The 26133-nt window shown below is 45.1% G+C and overlaps 1 protein-coding gene and 1 long non-coding RNA gene across 3 annotated transcripts; one reads left to right on the top strand and one right to left on the bottom strand.

The window, feature by feature from the left end:
• Positions 1 to 109: 109 nt before the first annotated feature.
• LOC309379069 lies at positions 110 to 22250 on the top strand. The gene is made up of 4 exons (XR_014172340.1): positions 110 to 217; positions 18418 to 18481; positions 19112 to 19258; positions 19849 to 22250. It is a non-coding gene; the product is annotated as an uncharacterized lncRNA (long non-coding RNA).
• Positions 19146 to 26004, bottom strand: MEIG1 (meiosis/spermiogenesis associated 1). Of its 2 annotated transcripts, none has more exons than XM_081927901.1 (4): positions 25871 to 26004; positions 24912 to 25047; positions 22833 to 22998; positions 19146 to 19384 (listed from the first exon to the last, which is right to left on the bottom strand). In XM_081927901.1, the coding sequence occupies exons 2-4, from the start codon at positions 25037 to 25039 to the stop codon at positions 19256 to 19258; spliced, it is 423 nt and encodes a 140-aa protein (XP_081784027.1). In that variant the 5' UTR covers positions 25040 to 25047; positions 25871 to 26004; the 3' UTR covers positions 19146 to 19255. The 2 variants fall into 2 exon arrangements, with proteins under 2 accessions (XP_081784027.1, XP_081784028.1); XM_081927902.1 differs by lacking the exon at positions 25871 to 26004 and adding an exon at positions 25576 to 25680 and having other exon boundaries at positions 24912 to 25044.
• Positions 26005 to 26133: the final 129 nt, after the last annotated feature.

Here is a 26133-nt window from a genome sequence, read left to right as displayed (position 1 = left end):
TTGGTTCTGCTCCTGGGCAGAACTAGCAAGGGGCTGCTCCATTTCAGGATTATATTGCACAGGTGACTCTTCTCATTCTCCACCCCACCCACCCCCTACAAGCCCTCTCTCTGGCCTGTTTTATGCACACAGAAGAGGTGCAGGAAGGATGCAGCTCAGAGGCACAGCAGCTGCTCTGCATCCCAAAGGTTCCGGGTTCAATCTCTAACATCTCCAGGTAGGACTGGGAGAGACTGGAACCCTGGCCAAGGGGCTGCCAGCCAGAGTAGACAATACTGAGCGTGACCAATGGCCTAACTCAGAGGCAATAGAATGGGCTGTTGTGACCACTTCAGACTGCAGAAGGAGAGGGGGGTTACGGCTCCGAATGCTGCCTTGTGTCGAACTCTCCCTGCAAACAGAAAACCAGAGCACCCCATGCAGAAAGCAAGGCTGCAGAACCTTCCTTCCGGCTGGGAGCATTTCCCTTTCATGCTCACATGCAGCAGCAACCTCCCTGAAGCTCAAGTGGCCCAGTCCATCCTACTGTCTCAGCACCTGTCACCTCATTGCACTGCAAGCGCAGCAGATACAAATTCTTCTTTGCCAGGTGTCACAGGCAAGAGCCACCTTTCCAGGTGAAGCGCCTCTGCCTATGGGATGGGAAAGGGCAGGAGAGCACAGCCGCAGTCCGCAAAGAGACACGCTCCTGCTTCCCGCCCCGGCAGGCTTCCTTGGAGGCAAGCCCAGAGCCATTACTCCCAAGGAGCTGCGCAGGGGCTGTGGCCAGAACTGGGAGGGAGGCCCAGCACCTGTCCGGGGGGGGGGGCAGATTGACTCCAGCTGCAGAGGCAGAGACTGCTGAGCAGACTCTTCCGCTGGGGGGTTGTTTAGAAGGTTTTGTTGGTGGGTGGAGGCTGTTGCTGTTTAAATATTTTGAATATTTATTTTAGACCCTGCAATTTATACAGCTCAGTTTGGTTGTGTATTTTTTTAACATTTAATTTATTTATGGCTGCTTTAGTTACATTGCAATTATACATTTTTTGGGGTGCCACCTGGAGCACGGTTTGAACTGTGAAAAGATGGCATGCAAATCATTTTACATAAACATATTTGAGGAAATATGCACAATGACAGGAGAGCTGTAGGGGCAGTTTAACCCCGGGACTGAGAACAAAAAACTGCACCTGGTTCGACCGAAGAACCCAGCCAGAGGGATCCCCTGGCGCTGAGATGCGGGAGCCACCACGCTGACCGACGAAGAGGCGACCGGCTGCTCCTACACATCCTGCCGCGGGGCGGGGGGGGCTCACGTCTCCTCCCCCGTTTTAAACCAGCTTTTCTTACAGCCGGATACCGGCGGCGGCCCAGATTCTAGAAGGACCTCTTCCATGTTCAACCAAAGCGCCACAAACTTTGGCTGTCCCTCCAGCACTTTCGAAGGTCCCTCCTCCTCCTCCTCTTCCCTCCCCCGGGGAAGCAGCCGCCGCCGCCAGCCCAGGACTGAGCAGCCCTTCTCTGCCCGGGGATCTGCGGCGGCGGCGGCCTGAGTTGCAGCAGCCCCCCCCCCCCGCCCCCCAAGGCCGGCCAGGATGCTGAGGAAGAGGCGCCCCTGCAGCGCCTGGGAGAGCTCCATAAAGAGACATTTGCAGCTCCCTCCCGGCTTCCGAGGGGGGGGAGAACCACGTGCGACCCCCCCCCCCGCAAATGGCAACACAACGTTCCGCAAAGGAAGGCCGCCGCCGCCGCCGCCTCCCGCGCTCGCCCCTACCTGGCGCGAGGCTCCCGAGAGAAGCAGCCCCTTGGCGGAAAGAGTTCCTGCTTCCCTCGGCCGGATAATCCTCCTCTCGCAAGTGTCGCAAACCAGCAGCGGCGGCGGCGGCGGCGGGAGCAGCAGCCGCCCTTAAGGCGAGCCCGGCCTTCCTCTGTGAGCTCATGGGCTCGGCTCCGCCAATGGCGACGCGGCCAGACCCGCCCCTTGCTGCAAATCGGGAGGGAGGGGGGCTGGTCCGGGAGAGGCAGAGAGAGGAGAAGGAAAGCCGCCCGCGTCCCAGGACCCTGATCTCCTCCGGGCGGGGAACGAGGCGCCACCTGGGCAGCGCCTTCGCCTTGGCTGGGCAGAGTTTTCAAAGGAAACGAGAAGGAGGATTTTTCATCCCGGGAGACTCATTCCGTTTGCCCGCCTGCTGGCTTGCTGCCTGACTGTTGCACATCCATCCGCATGCATACAAACTGCATCTCGTTTGGAGAAAAAGGGCTCTACAGACACAATATATGCACCTGGGTTTACTCAGAAAGAAAAATGATCTAAAAGTAATAACTTTTTTAATGCAGTGGAGGAACCTCAGCCCACGGTGCTCCCATCCACTTCGAAACCATACCAAGCTCTGCTAAGCTTTGCAGATGTGCTAACAGTTTTATCCCTGATATTGTAAGAAAGCGGTATACAAATACCTTTGTAAATTAATAAACATTTTAAGCATTTATAAACCACTTTTTTAATCTGTTAACAATGTACAATATAAAACAACATAAAAGCAATGATGTAGTAGTATAAAAGTGTAAAGAAAAAGTAAAAGAGGAAGGATTCCAACACATAAAATAGGGTCTGCCCTTAAGGGCTAGGGAAGGCCTGAGTGAGAAAATGTTGACATTTGCTCAGCATTTTCCAGAGTGAGTGTGACCTATAAGATTCAATACCTGATATGCTCAGCATTGCATTGTTTTTTGAGCATGTACCCCCTTTCAAAATAGCATCACACACAGAACTAGTGTTGCAAGTTTGCAAAATGAAAATGTTAACTCTCACATCAAGGGTATAATTTACTCTGTTATAATTTGTTTGTTTGTTTTCTAGACACAGAGATGTACATTTTTTAAAAAATGACAAAAATGGGGAGGCAAATATACTGCAGTACTTTTGAAGTGGTATAACCACAACAAAATGGAATTTATGATACAAGCAAAATGCTACATTCCAGCATGATATAGTGGTTAAGAGCGGTGGACTCGTAATCTGGTGAACCGGGTTCGCTTCCCCGCTCCTCCACCTGCAGCTGCTGGGTGACCTTGGGCCAGTCACACTTCTTTGAAGTCTCTCAGCCCCACTCACCTCACAGAGTGTTTGTTGTGGGGGAGGAAGGAAAAGGAGATTGTTAGCCGCTTTGAGACTCCTTAAAGGGAGTGAAAGGCGGGATATTAAATCCAAACTCTTCTTCTTCTCCTCTATTTTAATAAATTGTTAGGGATATATAATTGACCTCAGCTAGCTTGAATGCTTGATATTTTCACTTACCAAATCATTTCAACAGGAGTAAACTGGACCCCTGGTAGCTTTGTGATTTAACCATAATTTTTTAAAAGGAAAAGAGGGAGGGAGGAAAGATGAGACAACAGGAGACTTGGCCACCTATACCTGTTGAGTGGTTTAGATTTTGCAAATAGGAGCAACCTTATTGGCTTGGAAAGCTGATGCCACTTCTAGTGGGTGCCTTGGCACATCAAAGAGCCCGTCTTGGAAAAGTTATTGGAAGCTGAGAGAGCCTGAATGGTACCTGACCTTGAGTAATTCCAAAGTACAATTTGTGAGAAATTTCTCGTGTTGGTATCCACTTCCTTAACCTCTCAAGCACCATCATCTTCGCATGCTGAGAGCATTGTTCACTCAAGTGGTGTTTCTGAAGTCTGACGAACCCCTTAATTTCATATTGACCATCCAGTCATGAAACTGCTGGGCAAAGAACAGTGCACCTTGACTGGAAGTGAAATCAAACTGTTGAAAGGTTCCTGACACACCCAAAGATGAAACACTGCGGTGGTTTCTGTGTTTAACCAGCACGTGATTCAAATCTCTGTGAGGATCTCTCCAGACTCATCATGCCCCAAGTGCTCTTAATCTGGAGGATTTTGGGAGTAGCCCTGTTGCTTAGCCCACAAGGAATCATTTGTATGTTCTGAAAAGGCAGAAAGTTATCAAGTTACTAGATCATGATTTGTGCGTCAGAAGTACTTTGTATTTTACACATGAATTATATATGCAAAATTAAAAATACCCATTATTGCAGGCAATACAACAGTGTTTAGATGATTATCAACATATTTGAGTTTGGGGGCATTTGCAATATTTTCCAAGGGTGGTCTATCAGCACATGCATATCTGTATTCACTAAACATTAGAAAATTCCTATTGCACAGATATGAGTAAATAGTCATAGTGGAACCAGAAAATCCAGTGCTCTGATCTTGTGATGACATATCTTGAGGCCTGAGGGCAAAATCAGGCAGACCTCTTTGAAGCACCAAATGATCTTCACATTCATCATTGTCCTCCCCACTGAGTTTGTACCTGTTCCTGCTGTTTCGTGGTGGCTACTAGCACACAATCCCAGACCTCATGACGGTGCGCATACATGCACAATGCAAAATCAATCATGATAAAGATGCCCATGGCACCAATGGAAGCAGCATGCTGTGATGGCCTGGGACTCGGAACTAGAGGAGACTCAGTCTGCACCGGATCCTTTGCCTCAGGCATCATTTGAACCAAGTCTAGGGCCTGATCCTGAAGCGCACCAGTCTGCCCAGGTTCCCCTGCAACAAGCACCAGCTGGGCTGAGTCAGGGGCCTTAGCCTGCCCTGGCTCCAGATTACCTTGTTGCCTTCAGCTGGGCTATCACTTACAGCTGTTCCACTACCAGTTTGGTCAGGGGAGGCTGAGGAGGCCCCTGGGTCTAGTAACACACCGACATCTCCCGAGCTGCAGAGACTAAGGTCTGAGAGAAGGAGAGACCTGAGTACTCGCAGGAAGAGTGCTCACCTTCAGGCGAAACAGGGAGGTGAGTTGCTGGGGGATGAGGACCGGCTGCTACCCCGACAAAGATAAAAGGCTGTCGGGCCCCGCCCCAGGTTGTGGGAGCGACATTGCTGTTTGCCAGATCCTGCACCTGTCCTTGCTTGGTGTCCTGCCTTGGCCCTGTCGGACTGACGACTAGCGGAACCTTTGGATTCTGGACCGGTCCTGGACCACGTTGCATGGGTTACCCCCAGGCCCAGCACACATGCATACCAGAATTACGAAGGCCCCACATCAACTGATGATGTCATGGGACTGGCCCCATGGAGGGCAAGCCCAGAAGTCGGAATGGTCCACCCACTAATTTAGTGGGGGAAAGCACTGACTTGAGAGCTACGAATGTAGTCTTGCATCCCTATTTCTCCCTCTCAGCCTTTGGTTTTTGTTCTTCTGCAACACAGCTCAGTGTTCCCACTTGTCCTCTTAGGCCTCTTTGTGGCTTTTTACACTGGCTCCTTGTTCCATCTGGACCTGTATTTTTTATTGTTCTACAGTGCCTTATGCAAAAAAGAATATTGCTCAGAGGTGAACACAAGGTGGTCCTTATGTTACCTAATGCATGATCAGTTGACTAGCAGCTTTAGATTCCTGGGATTCTTGCAAAGAATGGTGGATTCGGACAGCAACATAACTCATATACCAGTCCCAGGCAGCATGGCTGGTAGTCAGGATGATGAGTGCTGGAGTCCTACAATATCTGGAGGGTCACAGATTCCCCATCCCTGCTTAAGAGATCTTGATCATGCCCTCTTCCGCTGAAAATATATTGCACATGCCATGGACCACTGGCTTTCCAGCACAGGAATAGGTAGATCACATGAGACCAAAGTGAGCCCATCCATGCTGTCTCCTTTCTTTCTTTCTTTCTTTCTTTAAAATGTCCTGATGCTTTTTGAGTGCCAGTGCAATTCCTTAGCAAATTTTCCTTTTCTCAATTATTTCAGGGGACCTGAGACTTTGCTCTTCATTTCTCTTTGTGGTTGTTGTTTTTTTCATTTGCCACCTACCAACACAGAGCAACAACAGGATGGCTATGATAATGGTGATGATGAGGATTGATAGCCAAAAATGTGCTTTTATTGCTGGCACTGAAAGCCAGGGAAATTAGCATGCCATGACCTTTTCAAGGCAGACACTGTGAGGATCTCAAAGAGCTCTGTCAATGATGAATAAACATCATTCAGAGCATTCGGCTCCTGAAATAACTCTCAGTGCAGTGCAGTAATGGAATTTCCTAGGAGTTTGGCACACCAGTGCATTAATAAGTGCAAAATACATTATATTTCTATCTTAGCTACATACAGGTCCGTAAATGAAAGAGTAAGAGCTTGGGTTGAATGTACCAAATATATCCATTGAAAGGGAAGGTGGGTGAAAACGGCATTAGTCTGTGACTTCAGCAAACACTTCAGGAAACTTTTCATCATCTCATGTGATAATTCTGAATCAGAAGTGGGCCAATTCTTTGTGGTATCTGCTGAGCCCCAAGGACGTAAATTGAGCAAGCATTCCTAATTAATGAATGGATGTGTTTGTTTACATGTTGGCAATATGCTGTCACATGATAAGGAATATTCATAGGCAAAAATATAAGGCCCAAATATTAACCATTGAAAACTATAATTCACAAAGTAAACGCTCTCTGTTGGTTCTGCTCAAAGGTTACTGGGATCAGTCATATGATGCATAAAATCAGTTTGAATAGGATGTAATACTCTGGAAGAGGAAATCTTCCAGCCTGCCCATCACAATGTATTTATTTTATGACTTGCTGTATTTATACTGAGCCATGTGGTCTGATGGGCACATCCTCAACTCCATTATATTGGCAAACCCGCACGACTACTATGTTACCTAAACTCTACTAATGAGCAACTGAGGCAGGGATTACCTCACTAGCAGTGTCTATCAGACTTGTTTGAAAGCTCACCTGTCTGGGGCTGATCTGCAGATCTCATTCTTTTGTGAGGGCTCTGAAGGGGTTGTTGCTTCTGTTAGACAAGCCTGAAGCCTAACACAGAACTACAGTTCCCAGGATTCCATAGGGAGAAACCATGACAGTTAAACCAGTTTTGAAATGTAAACACGCCGTCTTCTCAAACCCTTCCAAACATCACTGAGGTAATTGTAGCTCAGTGTCAGTGTCCATTGTCTCTTTTTTCTTTTTATCTGCTTCTTAAGTGGGCTAAAGGCTGAAAGGATAGTCCAGGTCAGCGAAGCCCCTTTGGCAGTGGCAGTAAGCTCTGTAGTTCAAACTGAGGCAAAGTACTGGACTCTCCGGTTACTGACACCTTAGCATCTAACCTTCAATGCAAAAAAATCAGAATAACATTATAGTCTCTCTCTTTTTTAAAAAGAAAACACTATGAAATAGCTTGGAGTAAAAGATTGTGATTTGGTTACAATCCTGCAGGGAGCTTCTTATACCTGGAGATGCTTCCAACCTCTTTATTGAGCATTCATCCTCATTTGTTTGCAGAAAGATTAAACAACATTAATGAACATTCATCCTGGTTTGTTTGTACAGAAGTTAGATGAGCAAGTCTCATCTCCCAGTTTTCAGTGCATTTTCTCATCCTTTTTTTAATCACAAAAAGTCTGATTTGGAAAAATGGGTTCATTGCACAAGAGCTCCCAATTAACCTAAATTTGCCAAAACCTGATAACGGCAGTCTGGAAGCACCCTATCTGAACCTGAGACTTCCAAGCCCAAACCTGACCCTGCAGCCACCATATGGAGAGAACAAGACTAGGCTGGGGTCTGTGCCCAGGGATCTTTATGCTCATCCGTCAAGCACTTAGCTGGAACCCCATACCACCTTCAATTGGGTTACATAAAAGGCGTCTTTTATATTGCAAGTTGGTGGTTTCTATCTTCAGAGCATGTTCCACATCAGCTTGTCTGCTGAGGAACACATGGGCATCTGCCACAGAAACCCTGCGCATTGTAGACTACATTCAAGGGCAGCACTTTTCAAGCTGTGCTTCACGGAAGCCCCAAGGTCTGTAGGAAGACATAATGGGTTCCTCAGTAAGACAGACCATAATGGCAGGGAAGCTTACATGAAAGACAGACATTCTTTGCTGCAATCTAGAGTTCTAGTGGGTTATGGGTATATTTCTGAGGTATGTTCTCAGTTGCTGCAGGGTAACATGAATTGAGGGCTCTCCTCAAAATCATCTGCAACTTGCAAGGGTTCCATGGCAAATGCTTGCGAGCTCCTCAGAAGAGAAATCAGTGTGCAATGCATGACCATTTCTGGAATACATATACTCAATTCACACTGGCACAATCAGCATGTATGTATTGAGAGTGCACTCAAGAAAACTCCACAAAGGCTCCCTTGCAAGGGGAGATACGTATGTGGTTTGGGGGGAGGATTTCCAGGGTTTGAAAAGCAGCACTCTGGGTAAGCTGGCAACTTTAGTTAGTTTAGAATTGGCCAGAATGCAAAACCCTGATCAGATTCTGATTGGAGACAAAACAAGGAACAAGCATGTTTCCTCATCCCTAAGTCTGCTTGATCCAGTACTGTTCCCAAAAGGATCCCAGGGTAATTCTAATTTGATTATTACAAAACATTTATTTTCAATAAAATTGTTTCTAGTCACAATTATTTTTCCTATTCCATCAATATTTACCTAACAATGTGGTCTCAAAACCACCCCAAAAAAGTGTCCTCATTTATCTGATTGTTTTGTGTAGTAAATTCTATAGATGAGCAAGCAATACTTTTAGCACATATGGAACAATTGCCATGACCGAGCCTTATTTTTTAATGCCATTTATGATTTCAGGTTTGTTCGGCTCAGTATCATGACATCGGAGGACTTGGGTACCCTTAGAATTAAGGAAACAGGAAGCCTCTGAGAAAATGTTCAGCCCATAATTTGTCTCAAGTCCTTTCACACAGATCCACTTCAGCTCCCCTTGCCCCACACCGCACTTTCATTTTAGTTAACAGGGTGGAGAGAAATTTTGTTGCTGCTAATCAGTTTTTGAAAATCTCCCACTGTAGTGAAGTTGGGAAATGTTAGTACAGTATGTTCAAACTTTGGTTCACACAAGAGTGAGGCATTGTGGGAGAGCTGAAACTGTGGGATTCTGGGGAATGGGCATCTGGTCTCTTTAACTGTAAAACTCCCAGTCTTTAGAAGTGTAAATCAAATTGGCTCCTGACTCTAAGCAGGATGGGATGTTATCTGATTTACAGATCCTGGCAGCTGGGGGCCTGAATGTGGACTGGGTGTGAAAAGGCTATCAGGAGCCTGGGATAAGTCAGAATAGTCTGAGAATGGGAAGAGGGCTCTTTTCATCTCAAGGTCTCTGAGAATAAACAAAGTTCAGCTGTGTGGGTCTTCTGACAATCAGGAGTTATTGTCTCATCATACAGCCATTGGCAATTTGGTAATTAACCCAAAGAAATGATTGGTTCCTAAACCTGTATTCCACATGGGGTTTCTCAAGGATAAAGGCTTGGGTAATTCAGACGCAAATGGCAGACTACCTTGCCGTGGAGTTCGCCTGAGGGCGTTTGACCAGAAGAACGGACTTTGTGACTTCTTGCTATGCTTTGAACTACTGATACTTTCTGAGTATGTTTTAGTTAGTGATACTGTGCAACATTTTTATTTTATTGTTTGTAACCTTTTAAGAAATGTGCAAGCTTTTACTCTCTGAGTAGCTTTTTCAATAAATTTGGAAAAGGACTTTTGCCGGAGAAGCTAAACCGGTGCCTGAGCACTTGGTACATCTACCTGTTGGATTTCTGTCTGCATCACGGTACAGTGACACAGGTCTGGGCAACCTGGTAAATATTGAAGGGGGGTTCTCCTCCTTGGACCCCATTTGAGGGTTGTCCCAGGAAAGGAGGTGTGGCAGCTTACCGTTTGGTTTGTGACTTGCGTAACTATCCCTCTCCCTGCCAGGTCCTGCCACTGTCTGGAAGACTGGTTGGGGGGATGGATAGCCCGTGCGATTACTGCACCCACTCTTTTTCATCTGCCCAGCTCTCCTTTAAACTTGTTACGGAAGGGGGGGGGCATGTCTTCTTCACCTTCTTCTTCGCTACAATATATCAATTTATTTCCAATTGTCAATGTCAAAAGGGACTAAAATCTATAAAATTCATAGAAAATCAGCGTGCCAGTTTGCTCAATTACCCTAGGACTCCATCACATTTCCCCTGTCCAGCAAAATCCCTCAAGCAAGGTGTCAAGACCCTAATCCTTTCAAATTGCTCTGATCAGCCTTTCCTCCAGACAATGTCAGGTGGCAGACTATGCATATTTGGGACTATTGTTTTCTCATCCCCAGGAAGTGTTTATCTGTGCATATCTCCAGCTCTGCATATTCCCCCCTCCCTCCTCCTTATGTTAATCCGGTGTAGCTCTGCATATTCCCCCCTCCCTCCTCCTTATGTTAATCTGTGTAACCCAACCTCCCTTTAATATATTCATGATGTAATCTGTGTAACCAAACCTCTCTTTAATGTATTCATGACGTGTTTTGCACTGTATTCTGGGACATGGAGGGAGTTTCAAAAACTCATGTCACCCCTTTCTCACTGTTCAATCTCGCCTTGAACCTGTTGCGCAATAAACTTGGATCTTCTGCAGTTTGCTCCTGTCTCCGGCTGAGCTCATTTTCCTCCGCAGGGACCCACGGACTTAGTCCGATGAGCTGGGTGGCAGAGCAGCCTCGCACCCAGATTTTTGCCGTAACAGTTGGCGCCCAACGTGGGGCATGCGGTTCTCCCGCGTTGCTGACCGGGGGCCCCGAAATCTTCAGCCGGCACCAGGCCATTTTGCCTGGGAAGATCCTTTGGACCCCCGGCCATCTTCCGGGCGGTAATCGAAAGCCCCAGGAGTTCAGCCGGGGAGCAAAGAGGGATCCAGCCGGCTTACTCATCAATCCCGGGATCATCATGGAAAACACGTGAGTATAAGGAAAAGGAAAAACCCAGTGCACTGGTGGGAAAGGGGTGGAAATCTCCTGGCAACTGAATTCTCTGCCCTCCTCTCTATCGCTCCTTCTCGCCTGTCTCTTGGTCCAATTGGTGAGAGAGACCGTGGACTGCTGCTCGACCCAAAAGGGGGGTTCTGAGCTCTATCTCTTTCTCTATATTTCTCCAGCCAGCCGCACCAATTGGGAGCCCGAAAGTAAGACGGAGAGACCCGACTTGAAAGATAGCCGACTCTCCGCAACGGGTATCCCAGTTGAAAGCAAGGGGTTGGAGTTCTTTTTCCGAACTTCCCGAGCATCCTTGCTAGGGGGCAGGAAGTGGTCTTGCTTTCTATCCAATCCCAGCCGCACCGGTCGGAGCCACTTATTGTGAGCCCGCTTCCGAAAGCAAGGGGGATTTTCGACCCAGAACCCTATCCAGGGATCACCCGATCTGGCACCGCACGGCGCGGGCGTCCAGTAGGGCCCCTTTCCTGAGAAGTCTAACGATAGGTAGGAGGTTGCCAGGAGGGATAGCCCAGGGAGGATTGGGCGGGATCAGGCAGAGTGGAAGAAGGACCCCAGGATATTGAGAAAAGGAAAATAGGAAGGAAATATACCGGATAGCTAGAGCTCTTTAAAAAAGCCTACTAAAGTTGCCAAGCGACTTGAAACCCTCTTTACTATAAATTCCTGCTCACTATAATTCCCTGTATTAGGTCTACCAATCTCGTAGATATACCAATCCTTACCGACCTCTCCCTCTCTTCCTTTCCACTTAGACACGCGTGAAACATAAAATGGGTACCCAGGCTTCCAAACACGAGCGGGCTCACTCTGGGAGGAAGGCTTCTAGAAAGCCATCTCAGTCCCGGAAGGACCCTGACTCTCCTCTACAATTTGTCATCACGTATTGGAAGTCGATTCCTGGCCACAAATTATTATTGAAACAAAATTAGAGGACCTCTGTTCTGAAATCTGGCCCGCCAGCACCGCCCCCGCCAAGCCCGAATTGCGTTGGCCGGCTGGTTAACTGGTGGTGTTTGAAGAGGCAAGGAGGCTCTTAAAACCATGTGGGACCTTCCTACTAATTTCACTTAATGAAGCTAAAGGAAGCAGCCCAACTCCTTGCAATAACCAACTAAAGGATGAGAGTATATATGTTTACATGTTGTCTGTTATGTGTGTTGTGTGTTAATACATATATGAGAATATGTGTGTTTACATGTTGTCTGTTATGTGTGTTGTCTGTTCCTTCTGTCTCTGACAGACTGCCTTTCTTAAGCGCGCATAGTTTAAACTGCAAGCTTGCTTCAAAATTTTAAATTTAAGGAAGCTATGCTGGACCTTATCAGTCCTAAATAAGACAAGATGAGAATGAAGGGTGCAAATGTTTACCCCACCTCTTGCTTTGCCGCAACTTTTCAGATCGTGAGTCTACAGTCTATTTTGGAATGTGAATGTTTCTAATGTGAATTAGATGTTTCTGCTGCAAAAGCGTAGGTGAGCACAACTGCTCTCTCAAGCTAAAATGCAGTGTATTTATTTCATGAAGCACATGCCTATGAAAGTATGGTCTTCCTTCTAAGAAAATATCTGAGTCCAGTTTTAACTTTGATTTGGTTGGACAGAAGAGTTATTGTAAGGCTCCTGATATCAGGCCTCTTTTCTTAGAAGACATGCCCCCCCCCCTTGTTTCATTCTGTCTCTTTCAGGGTTTTTTTTTCTCCTCTTCTTCTGTGCCAGGTAAATTTACTTCCGAGTAAGCTTCCTTTAAAGGAAACTGCAAAAGGGGGGGCATAGATTAGGTTTACTATTCCTCTGCAAATTCAGATTAGGCTTACTATTCCTCTGCAAATTCAGATTAGGCTTACTATTCCTCTGCAAATTCAGGAAAATTGTCACTTTTGTATTCCCTTTAAATCAAATCTATGGCTATTTTAACTATGCTTTATAAGAGATCCTCTCCCTATCTTAAGAAAATGTTCACTTCAATCTTTCTCTAAAGATCATTTGTCTAGGAACTTGCACTCTAAGGAACTTGCACGTCTAAGGAAGTAAACTCAAACTAATCTCAAGATCTGCTAAAGGGTTCTGTATAAGTTGGGAATTTTTATTTTCCTCTTCCTTAGTACATGATAGGAGCACTGATTGTGCTCTCTTCCCCAGTAGTGCCTGTGTACATAAGTATGTGTGTGTAGTACAAATCTTGCTGTGAAATCTTGCTGTGAACCCTTTATTTTGGAGGGTTGGACTAGATGACCCCAGGGTCCCTTTCAACTCTCCCAATTTGTGGCTGTGTGGAAGGACATGTGTCCGCAAGCATTGCAGGGTAAATTGCAGGGTAAATTCTTAAATTCTGGTGTGGTGATGGAGTTGAAATTCAGCCTAGCTTTGCTCTTTAGTTTTAAAAAGGTGAGAGGTGAAGCTGTGATGTTTTGAAGCACAACTGGTAATACCAAGCATTTGAGTGATTACAGTGTTTATCATTTTGTTTATCATTTTGTCTACTATTTGAAAATCAGACCAATACATATGGGCCTTGACCAATCCTGTAAATAAAGGGGCAGGAAAATTTTTGTCTGCAAATGGTAAGGCCGAAAAACTTAGAATGTTAAAAAAAAATAAATTAAAAAATCCTATGAATTCTGACTCTGGCCATTTTTTCCCATATATAAGGGCGCGGCATTGTTCCACGAATGGCCAGAGGAATATTAGCCCTTTCCTGTACATAAAGGAAGCAGTCGCTTTGCTTGGGCTGAAATTGCTAGCTTTTGTTGGTGAATACTTCAATTGCTGAGTTTCTCTCTTTTGTTTTAAATCTAACCCTCTTTTAAAATCTACTCCTTACCCTTCCCTTATTCAAATTCTAATTTTGCCAAAAGATGCAACATTTCAATAGTATAAAAGGTTTGCTGAGACATGAACTCCACACATGCACAGAGACTAGATCAGCAAAAGAAAAAGGATAGGAAAAGAAATGAGAGAGAGAGAGAGGAAGGAGGGGGAACTGGGGGGGGGGAGGAGGTTTATGTAAAACTTGGAACCATTGAGAGAAATCACCCTTAATGTGTCCCAAGTTTGAAATCTTAACATGCCAAATTCTTTTCACAGGTAAATATCAAAGAATTCCACAAACCATTGAGAGAAATCACCCTTAATGTGTCCCAAGTTTGAAATCTTAACATGCCAAATTCTTTTCACAGGTAAATATCAAAGAATTCCACCCCTCAATGGGATTTAAATCACAGACTTTGTTTGTGTGCATTTTAGGAACAGCATTTCCTGACAGGCTTCTCACATGAAATAATTTTCCCTTTTAACAGGATATGTGAACCCCGATAACAAAGTGTTTGTCCCTTTTTTCTCCCACAACAACTTTCTTTCTGTTCTGTGAAATCCCTGCTGTATTAACTTTCTTTCTGTTCTGTGAAATCCCTGCTGTATTAGTGACTTCCATCTCTTCGTGGCTTTGACACTTTTAAAGTTACAAATAATCTGTTTCCATTTATTTAATCCGTTTTTCCATGATGTCTATGAAATTAATCGAAGCATAACCAAACATTGTTTGTGGAATGGTATTTGTTTACCTTTTGCCTGAGCATTCCTTATTAATTCTGTCATTTTGGCTAGTTCAAGGTACTTAAAGGTAAAGGTAAAGGTACCCCTGCCCGTACGGGCCAGTCTTGCCAGACTCTGGGGTTGTGCGCCCATCTCACTCAAGAGGCCAGGGGCCAGCGCTGTCCGAAGACACTTCCGGGTCACGTGGCCAGCGTGACATCGCTGCTCTGGCGAGCCAGAGCTGCACACGGAAACGCCGTTTACCTTCCCGCTAGAAAGCGGTCCCTATTTATCTACTTGCACCCGAGGGTGCTTTCGAACTGCTAGGTTGGCAGGCGCTGGGACCGAGCAGCGGGAGCGCACCCCGCCGCGGGGATTCAAACCGCCGACCTTTCGATCGGCAAGCCCTAGGCGCTGAGGCTTTAACCCACAGCGCCACCCGCGTCCCAGTTCAAGGTTCTTGGGTACTTGCACAACTTTAAATTGCCATTAAGTCATTTTCCAGTATTTTGCTATTAACATTCTAGCCGATGTTGTCACATCAAGAAACACTCTTTTATTTTCATTCTTACTTCAGATTTCTTAAAATTCTGTGTCTTAGCATTTATTTATTTTGGTTCCTCATAGGTCATTGTGTGTGTGTGTGTGTGTGTGTGTGTGTGTGTGTGTTGTTATTATTTTAACTGTGTCTTTTAAGTCCACCCTGCCCTTACAGGATATCACTTCTACAAGTGTGTTATTACAGATCCAATGAAAAGCTTCGCCACCACAACAGAAGACACCAAAGCTATCTCTTTCAAAGGATATAGACTGCCGGGGGAGTGGGGCTGACAAAGAGGGGAGGAGTTGAATTGCAAGGACATTTTTTGACTCTTATATTCAACTGATATTTAATTAGTTTGTTGTGTATTATGTGTTATTATGTAGGAATGTTGAAATGTGTTTGACAGTGTTATTTCCACAAAGGGAAGAATTTTTTTTGTGTGTGTGTGTGTGTGTGTGTAATTGTCTTATGTTTAATGTATACTGTCTTATTCCTTATACCCCAATGGAGCATTTTCATACATTTATGATTTCTAATGGATCAGGCTATTGTGTAGTTCAATGTTTAGATAACCACATTTCGCTGTCCCACCTGGCACACTGCCAACCTTCCCTACCCATTTTAAAATGTGTTAAAACTCACTTTACCAAGGAGAAGCTTCAGGAAGGTGTATATGCCTTGATTTAGCAGGAATGATCCCTTATAGAGTTAAATTGACTTATTTGGACAAGTGCCCCTTTTAAGAATGGTTTTCTTTTAACAGATTGGTTTGAAGAGTTAAGAACCATGGGGCAAGATAAATTCAAATTGGACCCAGTGTGAATTGGGCATGTGTATCCAGGCTGCAATTAGCTTTTGGTCCTTTTAAGTGCAAGTGAGCAACTTCCCATGACTGTTGACCAGAGCCTCTAAAATAAAACCCCATAGAAAGGCCAAGGTAAAGACATTTCCCTCAGGACGTGTCCAAACCTGTGCCAGCTGTGATGGGTGCCAGGCAACATGGCTAATATGAAAGCCCTAAGTGGATTCACCAGGGATTGCCACTACTGTGACACGTGAGACCACAGAAGAGCTACCTTGACACCTGAGAACACAAAATGGCGGGGGGCAAAGCAAACTGCATTTTTTTTTCCAGTCAATAGTGGACCTTCCTGCTAAATGTAAAGCATAGACCACTACTGAACAAAATACAACAGGTGTTCCTTTATGCAATATCCTATATCCAGCTATCTGCACTACTATACTTGCAAATGGCCTTAAGAGGCATGATTTGCAAGTCCCCTTCAGGTTTGCACAAACCCACACATCTAGTATGATAGATACAAAGTTATTATTTAGTGCATATCTATATAACATAAACATACATTGTATTGGTCCGTGTTGCTCCCTCCTTTGTTGCCCTGCTCAACCAACCTTCTTTTCCATTAGGGCCTATTCCCACTCACACGGCACCCCTACCTTCACCGAGATTTAGGGTGCGGAGAAAAGATTTGCAAGTTCTTACAGAACTTTAATGCAAATCTATCTCCGAATGGGGGACTGTTACGGAAGGGGGGGGGGCATGTCTTCTTCACCTTCTTCTTCGCTACAATATATCAATTTATTTCCAATTGTCAATGTCAAAAGGGACTAAAATCTATAAAATTCATAGAAAATCAGCGTGCCAGTTTGCTCAATTACCCTAGGACTCCATCACATTTCCCCTGTCCAGCAAAATCCCTCAAGCAAGGTGTCAAGACCCTAATCCTTTCAAATTGCTCTGATCAGCCTTTCCTCCAGACAATGTCAGGTGGCAGACTATGCATATTTGGGACTATTGTTTTCTCATCCCCAGGAAGTGTTTATCTGTGCATATCTCCAGCTCTGCATATTCCCCCCTCCCTCCTCCTTATGTTAATCTGTGTAACCCAACCTCCCTTTAATATATTCATGATGTAATCTGTGTAACCAAACCTCTCTTTAATGTATTCATGACGTGTTTTGCACTGTATTCTGGGACATGGAGGGAGTTTCAAAAACTCATGTCACCCCTTTCTCACTGTTCAATCTCGCCTTGAACCTGTTGCGCAATAAACTTGGATCTTCTGCAGTTTGCTCCTGTCTCCGGCTGAGCTCATTTTCCTCCGCAGGGACCCACGGACTTAGTCCGATGAGCTGGGTGGCAGAGCAGCCTCGCACCCAGATTTTTGCCGTAACAAAACTAAACTCAGATTATTTTCATATTACACATTAGCAACTATAGCTGAGAAACTGAGTCCATGGCTGAAATGAAAATCCAGTTTTCAGGCCCTGAGCCACCTTTCACATAAACATACATTTGGAGACCCATTTCTTTTTATTTTCACCATATAATTGTATGGCAGGATTGCTGCTCTTGCAGCCCACTTGAGATCAGGCCATGACCTGGTCATGGCTACCCAGCCACCAGCGGAAGGCTGGGGCTCCCACCAGCTGGGGTACAATCAAGTTTGGGGTCAGGCTCTCAGATGGAGACCTCTACAGAGGCTCAAGCCATCCTTGCATGAACAGTCTAAACATCTATCAATTATTAGCAATTGAATCAACATCCTGCCAAAATGATGCCTCCCCAGGTGATTTGTATTCAGCAAAAGTTTTATTGCGGCTAGGATATAAGTCTTCTATCAAAAGGGCACAACACAAAATTGAAGCAAGAAAGAAGTCATGGTATAGACTGGATATTCTGTTAATGTCTCATTGATGTTTTCACTGTGGTGTCCAGGACTGACCAGTCTCACCTTCAGGATTCAACAGCACATAAGGCTATTAGATTGCACATGCAGAACCTATGGCTCTGCCACGGCTTAGTCCTGACCATTCTGACTCACAGTGGCTCTCTAGGTCCTGGGCAGGGGTCACTTTGAGCCCAGCTGCCTGAGTTTCATTTAGCTGGAGATGTCTACACCTGGCACCTTCTGCATGTAGTGCATGTGCTTTACTATGGAACTTGCCTGAGAAACTCTTCTCTTCCCTGTCCTTTTTCCATGCCGTCCCTGAAGTGCTAATATCCGAAAGGTAGAGAGACTCCACAGAGACAGAGTGTTCCTTCCAGTTCTGCAGGAACACTGAGGCCATAATCCATAAAGCTACATTATATATCAACGTAACCAAGTTTTATATTTTATTTATTCCAAGACTCATCATCAGGATACTTTTGTATTCAGCAGGCATCATTTGATATGCCAAACAATTCAGTACTATACAGCTGCAGCTCAAAGTAGAAACCCAGGACTCATTTATAGGAGCCAACAATGCAGCTGCAAACTTACTTTCAGCTACCATAAAAATGGAGGACAGTCCTTTCTCGTAACTTGTTAACCAATTAGGTTTAGCTAAACTTCTTGTTCTGTTTCTCCAGCACAACTTGTGTTGCCCCAGAGACCCATGCAAGTGCTGACACATGGGAGCATTCTTCAGTAACATTTTATCTTGCAGCCTGACATTAAAGCTGTTTTGCTGTGGCAGTTTCCATGTTGACAACACTGACGCCCCTGTTCCATTCTCTCTGAAAAATAGGTCACCCCTTTCTTTACTGCAGTGAGTGGAGTGAGGAGAACAAAGTTCCATATATTAGGGAAAGGTAGGTACCTGGAGAACTCCGCTCAGAAGGTGCCCATCTTAGACCCTGATGTAAAGGAGCCCTATCCGCACTCTCACACTATTTTGTACTTTGCTCTTTGACCCTCTCTGCCACAATGTAAAAATAGCAAGAGTGGACTTGGCAAAGCCCTCTGTGTCAGCTGCTTAGACCACGCAGCAAACCAGCCCAAGGCAGAGAGAAAGGGGAGTGAGTGAGTGAGGTATTGGCATGTGTGGGACTAAGTCCATAGTGCTGGCCCTCCAGTCCTTGCTCAGTTGAAAAGGGCAGCCCCTGTGAAAATTTAGTTAGCAACCAGGGTATTGCACTGGTTGCAGAGCTGCAGGCCTCTTTCCTCCTGCCACACCAGTGTCTGCAGCCTAGTGGGGGGGGGGGGATGATGTGGTCCAGCTTTCAGAGTTTAACTAAATAAAGTCAGGGAGCAAAGCCGCAACCAGACACATCTGTGAGGCCTCAGTGTGAACCCTGAACAAGTCAACAGTCCATCAATGGGACTCATAGGATTGCAGAGTCCCAAAAGCCAACTGGAATCTCACCCCACTTTTACAATTTCTCACCTGTCTTTTTATATTGTTTCAAAAAAATAATGATGGTCTTTTTCTTTTTTTGCAGAAAGACTGGAGAGATAATTAAAAAGTGATCAAGCTACTTTTAAAACAACTTGTTTAATGTTTTCCAGATTATTCACAACAAAAAAATTAGGATTTCAATGCGCTTTACTTTTAGAAAAACAACAACACTGGGGCGTAACAAAAATCAGTAAGCATAAACTTTGACTTTATGAACTTCTTTGTCTTCACATTCTCTTTCTTTGTTGTAATAGTAGAAAGTATTGTCCCTTCTCTGAAGCTTCTTCACGAATCCAGTTTCAGGCCACCTTTCCACCTGTGTGCAGAAGGACAAGAGGGTGGTATGCACATGTCTTTCAAACAGCCGGCACAATGCAAAAAGGTACCCATCAGCAACGACATATAAGTGCAGTGCATGCAGTGTTAGGAGAGGGGCAGTTCCTCAGGTGTTCCATCTGGGGCCACTCAAAGCCGCTTCCTGGGGTGTGGCCAATGTCGCAGGTTGGCAGCTTCTAGGAGCCACAGTTGAGAGCTGAGTGCAGGGTGGGGACCGAAGGGGGACAAACGGCACCAGAAGAAGCACAACCCCTCCCCCAACACCCTATACATCCATGTAAATGGTGATACTCTAGGTAATATGGGACCAGTCAATGAAGGGCTGGGGCCCTGGGGGTTGGCATAATTAATTGATTAATTAAGCTGTGACCCCCAGTTCGTATGTAATGACAAGTAACAGCTTGTGAAAACTAACAGTAAATACTTACATCCTTATTTGTGCAGGAGGCAGAGAGGAATTGGGGAGCGTAAGAATCAGAAGCTTGGCTTATGGACAGAACACCAAACCATGGTGCAGCATGATGGGCAGATTGGCCGGGTGCAGGTCCTGGTTGTGTTTCATTAATACATTTTGTATATTTGATAAGCTATCTAGATTGTAATCTGTGATGAATAGTTTAAGTTGATGCTCCCCACTTCTGTACCTCTATAACCATCTCTGTACTTGTGCTTCCTCCACAAAATGAAGCTGTTTCCCTCCCTCTGTGAGACCTTAAATATGTCATGGATTCTCAGAAAGAATAAAGTGATACAGAGAACCAAAGTGAACAAAAACAAATTCAATTCCACAATATTTTACTGTTTTATCCAGTCTTGTGACCACCATCCACTTGCAGGTTGTTCATCTCAATTAGTAAAGGATACTTTCAAATGTTTTCAATGGTAAGTTTAGGGTGCTCAGTTCCTCTATGAATAAATGAGCTAAAATCTGCTCTAAACAAAATGGGAGAAACTCTGTGTTATCTGGCACATATGAATTTCCCAGGGTAACAGCTTTTATGAAATCCAAAACACAGAAAGTCGTATGTTCCATTATGGTTCTCAAAAAACCTAGGGGTTTTGAAGGGTCAGAAGCTGGAAGGCTAAAAGGTCCAGCTCCATTCATTCTCATTATTGTCAGCATTGGGTGACTACAAAGGACTCTGTAATGCTCACCTGGGAAAAACAATCTTAACAGGGATTAATTCTTCAAAATGAGATGCTGGAGGGTGCGAAAGCCTGTTTGGGGAATCATGTGCCCCTGGGGAGGAAACATTTTCACTGCTCAACCTTACTGAGTAGGGTGAGCAGCACCAGAGCACCCTAATAACTGCCTCTTTACAATCCAAGCTAGTTTCACTGTTGCTGGAGTGGGCATGACCATAACAGCTCCTCAGGCAGGAAGGTGTGCAGGCAATCCTTTAGCAGGCAAATGCCAGATGTATGGTATGTAGCTGGAGCATACATGAAATGCAGCTGTAATACCATAATTCTCCTCCTCCCCCTGTTAAGTGTGTGATTCCTGTTGATTAGTCAAGGATACCAGAACCTCCACACACTGTGAAACTAAGTATCAGCCATTCAGTTGTTTAAAAGGCAGAGACAATCCATTTCTCATGGCTGAATGATATGAAGAGCCACTTCTGAGCTGTACTCATGGCCAGGATCCAAAGAGCTACTTTAAGCACTCCCAAAGAGCTGGGCATGCTTGGTGGGATATTTGGCTTTCCAGTTTATATATCAAACCCTCCAAATGCTTCAGAACATCCCTTCCGATTCAATAATGGCATGCTATGTGTAAGGAGAGGAGCTGACGTTCACAAAATGCTGGTACAAAGTGTTCTTGAGCATATGAAATTATTTATGCAATTCCTTGAATCCCAGCCAATGATTTCATGTATCATACATTTCTTCTGCACCCTGAGAGACTCAAAAAGCAATCTGGGTGGCGAAGTGGAGACCTGCATACAACACCCAGTGGCCCTACCAAATAGTAATCAAAAGTCAGGGAAACAGGTTTGCGTGTTCCACCACCGCATGCACACAAAATCACGACAGTCAGAATTTCTGGACCTGGGGTAGGATCCAACTGAGTCCTACTCAGAGTTATTGGTATCCATCTGTCTCAAGAGACAATGGAGTGCACGTCGGAGGGTGAAGTCAAACTGTTGTGCCAGCAGCACTGAAATGACTTCCCTGAAGCACAAGCCTGGGCAGTGTGTCTGGAGGTCCTGGGCTGCCCAGACAACAAGACCCTCCTCTCAGTCTCTCTGACGGGGTACAGAGGAAAGCAAAGCAAGACGTTTGGCACCAGTTTGGCTGCAGGTGCTGATGGAAGGAGGCATACAAGGCACCATCCAACAGTCTTATGGACTCCAGAATTCTGCAGGGTGTACTTCTTAGCCTTTTCTTCTGCCAAAGGTATCCCGCAACGGAGCAGAGGTTTAGGATCAGAGTTTTCCTTCTTCTAGATGAGCTCCCTTCCTAGATTCGTGAGCCCTGTCTACTCCTCACTTGCATCCATAGCATGTGCAAAAACCGCCTTCTTGACCGATGAACCCACTATCAGTCTCAGCCACTCAATCCACCAGAGCCTGTCTTGGCCTACAGGGGAAGACCCTAACTTATCAGGGGGGTTGGAGACCCACCAGCTTCCTCCTGGTTTAGCCAGTCAGTTGAAGCTGTTTCCCAGGGTGTGGCCACTGTCACATCCTGACAGCTTCTAGGAGCCACAGGTAAGAGTTGAGTGCAGAGTGGGGACCAAAGGTGGACAAACTACCCCAGAAGGAGCATGACGTGTCCCCCATCAGAGGTACTACCCTCCCCAACACCCCATACACCATACTTAGAGCAGACCTGCTGAAATCAGTGGATCTGCTCTGAATAGGAGTATTGAATATTGAATTGAGAACTGAGAACTGAGTATTGAGTATTGAATATTGAACTCAATCACACTTATTTCTGAGTAAGCCTAGGATTGCTGTTACTCCACCTCACTTCTGATGTGAATTTTGTGAATGGGAAGAAATCATGGTTGGTATACATGGACAATGAACTCTTGATCCCGTTGGATCAGGGTAATGTACAGTTCACTGATTGCTAGACCTGCAAATACGTCTTAAGATGGAAGTGTGATTTGAGTAACCGCTACTGATTCACAAAGACACCAATAGCTTTTATAAGCCAGTGAAGCTTCCCAAATTGGTTCCTATGGGACAAGACATTTGAGGTAGACTCCAAGTGAAAGGTTACTGATCCCCTAACACAGCCTAAAAGCTTTCTTGTTCTTCATTTTCTGAGGGTGTACACAGGGACAAATCAGTTCAGGCAGGGAACACAAATGTAAAATAATGAATTATGGTCATAGAAAACATTTATATGCAATATTTTAAAAGGACAGAATGTTTGCCACTAAACTACAAAATGCTTGCATAATTATGAAGTCTTACCATGTCTACATGCTTCACTTGCTTATATTCAATTTCATCCCTATATCCAGCTTGCTGAAATCTGTAGAGATTCTCAACTTCACCTGACCATATCTTGGCACGATGTATGGATTTAGGTTTGGTGTCAATACCGGCTGTTGCTCCAGAGACATCACCAGTTAATTTGCTGAAAGTAATTTTTAAAGAGTTTCAATTGTATGGAGAATGCTTGAGAGTTAGAAGTGAATATCAACTTAATGTGAATATAAAAAGACATGAGCACTGTCAACTAATTACAGTTTGTTAAAACACAAGTAAACAATATCCCATTCTAAACTGTGTTAAGTACAATAATCTATCAACTACATGACGCTATATGTAAAATGCAGGACAAATGAGTGGGGACACATGACATTTACAGGGTATATTCTGCCTCTCCAAAATCCTGCATTTGGCAAAAGGGAGCCAAGTCTTTGTTGCTGAAATATGATGTCATGGACTGTGGCTTTGGATTTCCTCTCCTCTAGGATCTTTCTGGCAGCAAACAATAGCTGACATCTTTGTAGTATAATTTCACAGGGTGCAATTTCTCTCTTCCATTGAGATCTCTTAAGCAGTGAAGTGGGAATTTTTCTTTGCTTTAAAAAAGGATCTTTGGAAAGGAGAACTGGGATCTCAGGACATGTGTCCATAGGGTACAATTCCCCTTCCCCTTGTGTTTTCTTCTGTACCCAAGCAGGCAAGGTCGACGTTGGTGCATCTCCTTCTGCTGGCAGAGAGTCATCCTAGCACACAGAGTCCCTTCTCAGGACCTCCACTTGCCTTATTTCGCAGCATCATACAGACGCTGATTGGCAAAAGAAGTCATCAAACAGAAGCAATTAAGCTAATATCTGGTCGTTCTACTGGGCAGCTATATAGGTTATTCCATTCAAAGGGCAGGCAGCTAATCAACCCAGCTATTAAAATCTTTGTCTCTCAAATCATAGCCCAAATGCGCTACGGGACTGAGATATGGGGAACTGGTGTTAAATCTGAAATAGAGGGCCTACAAAATAAATTTATGAGGAAGATTTTAGGGTTTCCCTGCAGGACACCAGCAGCCCACCTTAGAGCTGAGTTGTGCCTCCCCTTGCTAGCAGCCAGAATGGATCTAGCCTATCTGAGATACTGGTGCATGCTAAATGCCTTCGAGTATCATACTCTTACTAAGCTCTGCTGGTGAGAGCAACTAAGGACAGGGGGCTGGGCAGAAAAGTGCCAATATAAGCTTAGGGCTTATAATCTTCAAATGGAGAACTACTTAGCCCTTAGCCACGTGACCTTAGAAATTGGATTATTGATCAGTATGCCAACCAAGACAGAGTATCCATCATTGCCGCCCATTACTCTACTTGGTACCCCCAAATTAAGACCAATCACTCAAGGCTCCATTACCTTGAGACTCTGACCTTTCCACAACTTCGCAGGGCCTTTGCAGAACTAAGATTCCAACAGATGCCCTCAGCATATTTAGAGGGGAGATATCAGGGAATTCTCCATATGGATTGCAAATGTATATATAGATGTCATCAGGTAGAGGACATCACACACTATCTGCTGATTTTCCCCCTGTATACAACGCCCAGAGGGGAATTTATATTCTTAATTGGCTTCCAGGTCGATCTGCACAGAAGTGACAGTTGAACCCCAAGAAGATAAACATCTATATATTACACACCAGGTAGCCATATTTGCGCTGGCAGCCAAGAAGCTCCGTTCCTGCTATGTGAATGCACTCCAATTTTAAATATAATGTTGTACATTTCTTTTATGTTGTAAACTGCTACAGGTTATGTTGTATGATTTTAGATTAATGTTTTTCTTTTATTCTCTGTTATACATTATAAAGGCCTTTGGCTATATACAATAAAATGGACTTTGGCAACAGAAATACAGCATTCCAAACAACACAAAGTTTTAGTGCAAACTCTGCAAGTTGTGAAGGATTAACTTTCTCTTAGTTCTGTTCATATGTGGGCCTATATTATCTGTCAGTGAAGAATGAAACCAAACTTGACTAGCATGTTAACATGAAGACTTTGTATTATCACCACTTACGAGTCTTCAAGGCTATCTGATTCTCTCCTGAACGATGTCCCAGGCACGTCTGACACAGCTGCTTCTTCAGAGGAGAAATCTGAACATGGTACACCCTTACCATCCATGAAGGCTACTGGGTTTTCCATAACAGCTCCTGCAAAAACAAAAAAAACGGAGCCAAGTGTGTAGAGCACTTTCACCTACTGCTGCCTGCAAGTACCTCTTGAGTGACTTAATGAAACTTTGAATACAAAGAAATCCAATGTTTAACTGAATTAAAAACCAGGAAGGGTCTAATATGTGCTTTTGGAATCACTTTGGAATAAGGCATCATTTATTTACTTGTGAATTGCTCTCTCTCTCCCCCATATTTTCCCCTGTATAAGACTATGTTTCCCCCCCAAATTTTTTAAGTTTAAAATTGGGGGTCGTCTGATACACGGAATGCTTAAAATATAGATTTCTTACTTTGGGGCTCAAAAAATACGGCTCGTCTTATACATGGGGGGATCTTATAGACGGGAAAATACAGTATATATTGAAATGCCTCAAGTACCATAACTTGGGGGGGGGAGTGAGGAGTTTTTGTTTATGAAAGGCTCGCCCCCGCCCTTCCTTCTCCCAGGGGCCATTTAAAGCTTAAAAGCGTAAACAATTCCCCAACAGCCATAAAAGAAACAACCCTTTTGGCTGCTTCTTTTTTTTATAGAAAGATAACCCCCCTGAGGGAATCGGGAGGCGGGCTGTCGGTCGAGATATCGCGATATTTGAGCCCTGAAAGGGGCGGGGCTCCGCCTAGGGGGCGGGACCAAGGAGCTAGAGGTGGGCGGGGCTGACTGGGCACCTAATCAGCAACGCTTATTTCCTGGGCAGGGAAGGTCCCCTTTTCCCGCTCCCCCGTCCCGCCCCGCCGTGATTCCCTCCGGGCCCCCCCCGAAGCCCCGCCCGCCCGCCCGCCCCGCGGAGCCCCGACTCACCCCGGACGGGAGCGTCTCCGCGCGCGCCGCTTTCCCCTCCCCCACTCAGCGGTTGTGAGGTTGCTTAGCAACCTTCGGCGGGAGCTCGGCCAATGGGACTGCGTCTCGAGCCGCTGGGCGAAAGCGGCCAATCAGGAGACGCTCCTGGGAGGGCGCTGTCCGTAAGCAGCCAATCAGTGCAAAGTTTACCCTTCGCACGCTTTGGAGGTTTACCTCAGCTCCTGGGCGCCTGCCGAGGCGTGGGCGGGGCCTGGTCCTTTTCT

This window comes from Podarcis melisellensis (assembly GCF_964234715.1).
Source record: "Podarcis melisellensis genome assembly, chromosome: 10".
Classification (NCBI taxonomy): domain Eukaryota; kingdom Metazoa; phylum Chordata; class Lepidosauria; order Squamata; family Lacertidae; genus Podarcis; species Podarcis melisellensis.
This window is presented reverse-complemented; position numbering and strand designations above follow the sequence as displayed.